At 44.5% G+C, this 9,058-nt stretch overlaps 1 protein-coding gene across 1 annotated transcript; it reads right to left on the bottom strand.

Annotated features, from left to right (window-relative positions):
• Nucleotides 1-5,733: 5,733 nt before the first annotated feature.
• Nucleotides 5,734-8,988, bottom strand: MYOD1 (myogenic differentiation 1). The gene is made up of 3 exons (XM_015864142.1): nt 8,256-8,988; nt 7,056-7,134; nt 5,734-6,428 (listed from the first exon to the last, which is right to left on the bottom strand). Exons 1-3 carry the CDS (start codon nt 8,814-8,816, stop codon nt 6,175-6,177), a joined length of 894 nt encoding a protein of 297 aa, XP_015719628.1. The 5' UTR covers nt 8,817-8,988; the 3' UTR covers nt 5,734-6,174.
• Nucleotides 8,989-9,058: the final 70 nt, after the last annotated feature.

Here is a 9,058-nt window from a genome sequence, read left to right as displayed (position 1 = left end):
GCATCCAGTGGGGGAACAGAAGGAGAAGCATGTTCTGCCCCATGTACGTTTGTATTTCTATGGCATTACACTTGTAATAGGAGCATTAGCTGTCCTGTTTGAGGAAGAGAACTTCATCTACAAACTGATGTGATAATGATTACCTATACTGTAGTCTTTGTCCTAACCACCAGTATGCAACTCATGAGGATATGCCGCCATATAGACATAAAACCCTGTGATTTTTCACAGTTAGGTGAATCTTGCAAGCCATGAATTCCTACAGATAAATGTACCAAAGTTGCGTCAACTGCCAAGAAAGACTGATGGAGTTACACTAGACAGACATTCAGCTCATTAATTTCAGTTGTCTTGGTATGAGATGATATTCTGTACCTGAACTGAAGCAGTATGAAAGTTTAGGAAAAACAATAGATGCATGCCTTGGAGAAATGGACTCTCTCTTTTTTTATACAAATGCTGCCATCCTGTGGTTTGTGAAGAAAAAGACAACACCAAAAAACAAACAGCAACTGATAAATGCAATGCTTATTGATTGCAGTAATGTAATTTCTGCTCACACTGTGGCAGGTAGAAATAAATTGTACCTCTCAGTATCACTTGGATTGTCCAGGCTCCAGCCTCAGGAAACCCACAGGTGACATAAAGCAAGGTGATGGCCATTGTAACAACGGGGTTTTACTTTACCAGTATAGGCCTATTAGCTCTCTTCTTTCTCATTAAAGGCAGAATTGTAATGCTGTGCCACTCAGTGATAGTCAAAACTGCTGACTTCAAATAGAGCCACATGTGAGGAAATAGTTATGAGTTGGACAAACAGGTCTCAGAGGGCATTTGTTCCCAAACTTGATGGATTCTCCGAACTGAGTGCAGCACTCAGTGGCTGTCAGTAAACAAAGGAGACCATCAGAGTATAAATCCTGAGCCACACATAAAGCACAAGTCATTCAGAATTTGATTTTTGGATATGGCAAGCAGTGTTACGATTGTTTTAGTAAAGCATGAGTGTGAAGGAATGTTGCATGACCAAAGTGTAAGGTAGACTGATCTCTAGGTGTGTTGCCTCTACACTTCCTTGCATGGCTTGAAGTGTTCTTTCCAAATGTGTGAGACCATTTCTCAGCTTGGCCATTTCTACACCTGCATTTTAGCTGGAGGTGACTGTGTGCCAGGAAGATTCACACCCTGCTGAAGGGCTCTGCCACCAGATAATAGCACTGCAGTCCTTCTGCCATTTCCTACTCTTGTGCATGTGCTTTCTAGTATGTAACCAGTCTCCCCCAGCACCACTTCTAACATCTCAGCTGGACAGTGAGTTCAAACCTTTTCACTTTCCTTTTGTCTTCCTTTTCACTTAAGTAAACCAAATGAAAATAGGCTGCTCTCCCCGAATTTAGGCATTAACAGACAAAAATGAATGAATATCTATTCATTCATTTTTTTTTTCTCCCTCTCCTTCAAAGCCTCTTGGGTAATGAAATGCTTGACTTCTCTTACATGTTTTTACTGGCGTATGATGCTCCAGGTGCTAAATTAAAGCTGTGATCATTTTTGCTATTTCCCCACCTACTGATTACTTGTTATTGAAAAGACGAGAAAACAGGACGTTGAACTCACCAAAAAGGAACTTCGGAAATAACTGCAATATGAAAGTTGTCCAGCAGATGCTGCTGTTGGACAAAAAAAAAATCACCAAACGGTTCAAGGTCAGTTTCAGTGTGTTAGGGAGAACCCGGGCTTCAGAGGGCTTCTGCAGTTCCAAGTTGTTATTCAGCACCTCAGATATGGTTCGTAGAGAGTGGGAGACCCATCTCACAACCATGTGATTGCAACATTAGGTGACTGTGCTGAGCCCCAGAACTCTGAATAATTCAGTCTGATTCCAAGCAAAAAATAAGTAAATACAAACAAAATAACCCAACCAAAGCACCAAACCCACTGCTGTTACAGCCTCCTTCCCTCTCTCTGATGAAGTGGGTTATTGGTTGTCTGTTTTTAATGCATTTTCATATCAATAATGGAAAGCTTCGCTTCACATGCAGCATTTTTCTTCCTGTTGATGAATATGGTATTTTTTGTTGAGTCTTATCTGATGTTGCTCAGAGTCACGCGGAAGATAAGTCGGTGATGTTTCAGAAAGAAATGAGAGTTCAGTGTCATGCCAGTTGTGTCAGTGGGAAGACCCTGAGGATTTTTATAACTAGTAGGGTAGATCAGCATTCATTAACTTGTACTGTTAAGATGTTATTCAGGAGTGTCTATGTATGTGAAAGAAGTATTTCTGGGTCTTGTCCATAGGGATGTCTCTAGGTTCCTTCTGCTGGCTCAGATAGCTTTATGTCAGACATTGCTAACTCCTGATGAGACCAGAGTGGGAAAGGACAAAGGAGGCTCTTCTGTGTGACATTAGGGCTCATTTTGTACCCTGTTAGCCCTGAATCTCAACTACTGACTGTCAGACCACAAGCTTCTACTTAACAGCATTCCCAGGTATACAACAGGCTCTGCACAGACCACTGAGGGAGGGTCTTGGCTGTGAAAGAGATTTACAGGAGAATGTATGATCCAAAGGCTCACCTTTGGATGATGTTCTTCTGGAGATGACAATGCCAGTTCTATGAGCAGAGTGAGCAAGCTGTCCCCTTTGCAGTATTTGACCCTTTTAAATATCTCTGCAAAATGCAATCTGTAAAATGAAAACTCTTTTCCCTTTCACATTCAGCAATGCCTACCAAGTCTTTGTCTTGTGTTTGAAATAACACTCTTCTGAAAGAGCAGCACTGGTACAAGGCAAATACCCACTTCATATTTATTTAATAGTGTTGGATACAGATGATAAAATATTTCAAGAAGAAAAAATATTTATCAGGAATAGCTCATATTTCTCTTATACCTAAAATTGGATTTTTAGTGTGTGCACATTTCTGTATCAGTTTCAATTGTAATTTGGGAAATAATATATAATAAGATAATATCGTTCCCATCCTGCAGCACACTGATTCAGAATTATAGTATAAATTGATGACTTCAGACTATTGGTGTGTGTGGTGCATGCTTGTGCATTCCTGTAGGCCAAGCTGGACTGCAGTCTGTCTTGCAGGATGATCCCTACATGATCCCAACTGGGATGGTTGTTGGGATCAACCCGATTTAAGAAGCAGTGTCTGCAAATGTTGGGTCAGCCTTGTGCCCATTCCTCTGCTCTGCCTGTGTCCCATGTCACCACCGAAGCAAAGCTCTGAATCCAAATGATGTCCACCTTTGAAATGTTTCCATGTGGCAGGGCTGTGTCAGCAATGTGCCATCCCCTTGATGCATAGAGTAAGGCATTTATTTTAAATATACCACCTCAGAAATAGACAGGAAAAAATGCACACATTTTTCTTACTTAAGTTGAAAAATAAATACAGCTGTGATTTAAAGGTATGTTTATCAGCACTGATGCACCTTGGCCTTACTCCAGTGGATTTCTCTCACTGACATCAGTGGGGAAAAGATGGGCTCTGCACAGTAAATCTAGGAATATTTTTTTCTTCTTTATCCATCCATCTATTTTGGGATGTGCTAAATGCTTGCTCTCTGTTGTAACATTAACATCAGTATGTGGAAACTTGGGTTGCTAAAATAAATCAGTGAAATGCAATATACATGACTTCACATAGAACTGCATGTACATTGTTGAGCACAAGCACTCTGTGTCCACTGTGCCATGCCAGCTGGACCCAGGGTGCTTCCTATTGTGCCCCGTGGGGTCTCACAGTGAGGCAAGGGAGAGCTTTGTGTTAAGGGTCTTCTTAGTTGAGTCTTCTTAGCTCCTGATCCAGCAAAATGTTTTTTGATTGCCATTACTATGGCTGTACATTTGAAGTAATGACACTTCCACCTGCCTCAGAGCAGGGGGATGGCAAGGTCTGTAGTACTTCTCAAAAGCAGCTTTTGTGCATGGGCCTGATTGTTTGCTAGAGGCAATGGAATTATCACCTGTATGGGAAGCTTTGATTTGTGAGGATCTGACTGTGTTTCCTTAGTTTTTGTGAGTTATTGACACTGCCTCCAGTTAGACTAAAGTGGGACTTTTTTCTGGTCTTAGCAGTTGCTCCTGATTCATGCTTGTATGAATTATAACACCGAAATTCATTTAATTCTTAGTTTTGGGGGGGAAGGGGGTGGGGGTGGGGAATGAACGCCAATAAGGGGAATAAAAAAAGGAAAAGCTGAACATTTACAAGCTGGACTTTGTTTTCTGCCCACAGCAAAGCTGGACTTTGTTTTCTGCCCACAGCAAAGCCAACAGGAGACCCTTACAAAGCTGGATGTTAGCTAAGGTGCTGAGGGGGCAGTCCTGCCCCAGCCTCTATGACCAGCCAAGTTCAACATGCCTGCACAGCAGCCCTGTGTCCTCTGTGCCCTCATTCATCATCCACCGTGGTCACCACTGCACACCACGAGGGAGCCCATGAGTTGCTTCTCTCTTTGAGGAGCTGCTCCTCCTGTTGAAGAGGTACAAGCTGCACAAATTCCTTCAGTACTAATCACCTAAGGGAGAATACAGTGACTGATCTGTCATCAAATGTTTAGAGCTGATGATGGTATCTGTTGTTTATTTGTTTGACTGTTCTTTAAACAAGAACCACAGCAATGTGACAAGGAGCAGGTTGTTGTGTGTGGGCTCCAGCAACTGGCTGTTCTAGTCCAAATGTACACATACACCCTGATACTTTCTTATCAATGACAATCTGCTTAGAGCTTCATGTTTTTCAGTTTTGTGGCAAGCTTGCAAGGTTACATGTATACACTGAATGAAACATACCCCACCAGTTATTTTTAGAAAGGCTCTAAACAAGAAGCAAATCCCTGGAGCAGTGCTGCCAGAGATGCTTAAAGTTCAAATCCAAATTAAAACTGCCAATCTTGGGCTTAAATTCCAACCTGAACTTGAGGAAAACTCTGATCTGTACCTTGAACTTTGTGACAGAAAGCTACTTCTAAGTCTTTTCTAGTACCTGAGTGTATATGAATATGGTATAGGCACTTAAAATTACATCTTGAATGGAAAATCTGTATATTTGATTGGGAATGTAGTACCTGATCTTGCAAAATGTCATCGTAAGGCTTTAACTTATAATTTAATTTATAGTAGCTACAATGGAATCTCGAGAGTCTAATTTATTAGGACTCCCACTTCTATCACAGCTTTGTAAGCTCTAGTCATGTAATAGTGAACTTGGGGGAACAAGACAAATATGCTTAATTTACCTCACAGACATTCTTAGTGAAGACCACTGACACATAAGACTTGGTTCAGAACTCACTGGGATACCACAGGAAGAAAGTCGACCCCTTTTCAGCAATGCCTTTGCACAAAGTAACTGAATGTAGCGCAGCTGAAGCAAGCACTTGATTTCTTTGCTGAATCAGAGCCTGTATCTTCTTCCTGCCAAGGCAGCGATCTTAACACTGCTCCTAAATGCACCAGTAACTCTAGAGGCTCTAATGAAAGTCAAGATAATGCCACAGATTTTATAAATAAGGGTCTTTATTTAGAATACTGTTGAAAACATTCTTGGCAATCACATCGTATAAATATATAAAGTTAAAGTTTGGCACAACAAACCAAGCAACATTAAATATATATTTTTAAAATTTTTCCTATTTTTGTTTTGTTTTTAATTTTAGCTTTTGTTTCATTTTTTCCCTTTTTCTCTCCTTTTTTTTTTTTTTTTTTTTTTTTTTTTTTTTTTTTTTTTTTTTTTTTTGCAAAGCAACTCTTATTTACAATTATACAAAAAGTTTTATAAAAAATGGTCCACAACCTTATTTTGGCCAGAACAGGGGTAATAAGAAGAAGGATCTGTCATGCCACAGCTGTTGTAGATTTCTCTTCTCCTCCATATTCAAGAGCCAGGTTCCTATTCTCCAAAGCCCAGATTAAACATTGGCCATTTCCCCGTATATGCTTTTATCTTTAGACATATTAAATAACTTCAGTTTAACAACCAATAAATAACTAAGTGTATTTTGCAGTAATACAGGTTTGAGAAGTTATAGAAGGAATTTTGCATGATACTTTCAAACTGGAACAAGCCATGAAGTCCTTTCTGTTTTAGAAAGCAGGTCTTGGAGCATGGTTGAACGGAGCAATTTGTTCTCGGCGCAGTCCGGCTGGACCTGCCTTTATAGCACTTGGTAGATTGGATTGCTGCTGCTGCTGCTGTCCTGGGGAAGCGGGGTGCAGTTGGTGGGGGAAGGAATCTGGGCTCCACTGTCATTCAGGCTTGCTCCTTCCTGGGGGGAACAGGGACTCCCTTCAGCAACAGCTTCAGCTGGAGGCAGTATGGGACATGTGGAGTTGTCTGTGGAAATCCTCTCCACAATACTTGAAAGGCAGTCGAGGCTGGAAACAACAGAACTCTTCCCATGCTTTGGGTCTGAAAACAAAGGCAAATGTGATCCATTTACCCACTGTGTACTTATATCATAGGATGTAGTTCTTTCATAAAGAAATGAAAAGCCCACTAAGTGGCTGAAGTGCACATCTGAGAGCATGCAAAGAATCAGAGGAAATGGGTATGAGTGAAGGATGCCAGTTATCAGGAAATGGATTGCAATCTGTGAAACAGAGGAGAGACCCAAGTGAAACAGGCTGCTATTCAGGGAGGGTGGATCCAGGGCTCTACTTCAGTCCTCAGAAAAGGAATGGAAGACTGGAATTCCATCAGGCATCTCTCCAGTTTGGATCAATGATACCTGGTTAGAACAGGCTTCAGGCAAAATGGGGTTAAGACTAAAAATCAGCAGCAGAGAAGGATGTGTTCCTAGACACTCTATTTGTAAAATGGGAAATGCAGATATAACATATCCCCTGCACTTGCAAATACATTTACATGAAATCCAGTGCTTCTGCCAGCCTCAGCAGCTCACTGGCTGGACAGGCAGGCTCCTTCCCCAGCCTGGCTAAGTGACTGGGGATGGAGAAGGCCATGGGGAGGCTACGGCAATGGCTGACCCCATCCTCCGTGCTTCACATAGACATATTCTCAACAGTAGATACTCACCATTTGGTGATTCTGTGTAGTAGCTGCTGTCATAACTGTTTCTCCTGCGAGAGCTGCAAGGCGGCCCGCTGTACTCCATCTGGAAAGGAGAATAATCTGAGTGAGGCTGGAGGGCTGCCTTTTCCACAGGTCCAGGAACCATCTGATCTTGTATTTCAGTAGCTAATCTGTGCAATCGCTCTCAGCTGAAATGCTGTCAAGTTTGTGTTGTAGAATGAAGCAGACAGAATTAACTTGCCAAAAAAAAAAAAAAGGAATGGATTTACACCAGAATGTGTAAATCCATGCTTGTTCCAAAGGCAAATTACCACCATTGCTATGACAGAAGCTGTGGCTTTACCAGAGATGAGGTTTTCCAGCAAACTCATCAGTACTGCCCTACGTGTATGGTCAGTTTAGGAAAGGAAGCTCAGGAGAGGAATTCTTTTGATCTAACTTTGGAAGACTTTTCCAAACCTGAGTTCCTCTGAGAAAGCCGCTACTCTACCTTTGGATTTCCTGCAGTTTCCCTTCTTACTCTGGTTTTGTAAAGAAAGACCGCCAAATCCTGACCAATATATTTCTGTTCAGTATGTGAATCTACAATGAAAAGGCTGCATTTTGAGGAGCGGATCTTTCTGTAACTCTCTCCCACCTGCCAACTATTTCACAGTCCCAAGAACTCAGCTCAGTGATTATTATCCCCACTAGAAAAAAAAATGCAGAAGTGTCCTTGTGGTCCTGTTCTCGGCAACAGTCCTGCAGCCACCCTTGTCCCCTCCCCATAACCCAAGGCTCTAAGCCTGGACTCTTTTTCTTGCTGGTAAATGTCTGCAGAGGGGTCAAGTGAGAGGAGAGCTGGCCTTCTTAAGGGTCAAGGAAAACAACTCCTGTTACTTGGGCCATCCTCCTGTTATCCCGATGAATGATAGAAAGCAAACACTATGCTTGACCAGTTGCCCTGCACGTTTTCCCCTGCAATTTCCACACCCAAGGGGACCTGCCTCACTGCTGTCCTTTGAGGGACAGACAGCAGAGCATGAAATCAGAGGTGCCTGGAGGCCATTGTGTTTGCAGGCACACAGGGACTGCCTAACCTTCCTCCCAGGAATCTAACAGACTTCCCTTCTCTTCCCAGAGACCTGGCGTGTGGGGACCCTGCTTCCCTCTGCTGCTGAACTATGAGGAGGAAGGACCTCATCTCCTGCCCAGGGCACTCACCATGCCATCGGAGCAGTTGGAGCGAGGGCTGGAGGCATCTGACTCCCCGCTGTAGTGCTCCAGCACTGGGTAGTACGCATCCTCCTGCTCGCGCAGCAGGGCCTGCAGGCTCTCGATGTAGCGGATGGCGTTCCTCAGGATCTCCACCTTGGGCAGACGCTGGTTGGGGTTGGTGGAGGTACAGCGCTTGAGGGTCTCGAAGGCTTCATTGACCTTGCTGAGCCGCCGCCGTTCCCTCATGGTGGCGGCTTTGCGGCGGTCAGCATTGGTGGTTTTCCTCTTGCAGGCCTTGCATGCCCACAGCAGGCAGCGGCCGGCCTGATGGTGCCCACTGGGTGCCCGCACATGCTCCTCCTCGTGTGGGTGCCCGTGGTGGTGCCCGTGGTGGTGCGGGTGCTCCTCAGGCTTCAGCAGCCCACCCACGTGCACCAGCCGGGGGTCCAGGTCCTCGAAGAAGTGCATGTCCGATGTGTTGAAGCACGGGTCATCGTAGAAGTCGTCAGCGGCCGCGAAGGAGCAGAGGGAGCCCTCCGTCATTTCCATGGGGCCCAGTAAGTCCATGGGGGCGATCGGGAATGCGGAGCGGGGCGAGAGGGTGGTCGGGGGGCGCGGGGGGGTCCCGAGGGTGTCTGTGCAAGGCAGGCAGGGAGTGGGGTCCTCGCACCCTGTCCCAGGCGAGGCCACCGGCGCGGGTTGTAACTGCTGGCACCACCACCACCGCCGACCCCTCCCCAGCCGCACCGCCTCGGGAGCGCCGCTCGGGGCCGTATTTATGCCGGAGCCCCCGGCGGGCCGGGGCGGGG

This window comes from Coturnix japonica, chromosome 5, assembly GCF_001577835.2.
Source record: "Coturnix japonica isolate 7356 chromosome 5, Coturnix japonica 2.1, whole genome shotgun sequence".
In the NCBI taxonomy this organism is placed as follows: domain Eukaryota; kingdom Metazoa; phylum Chordata; class Aves; order Galliformes; family Phasianidae; genus Coturnix; species Coturnix japonica.
The sequence above is the reverse complement of the archived record's forward strand: the minus strand, read 5'-3'. Positions and strand labels throughout refer to the sequence as shown.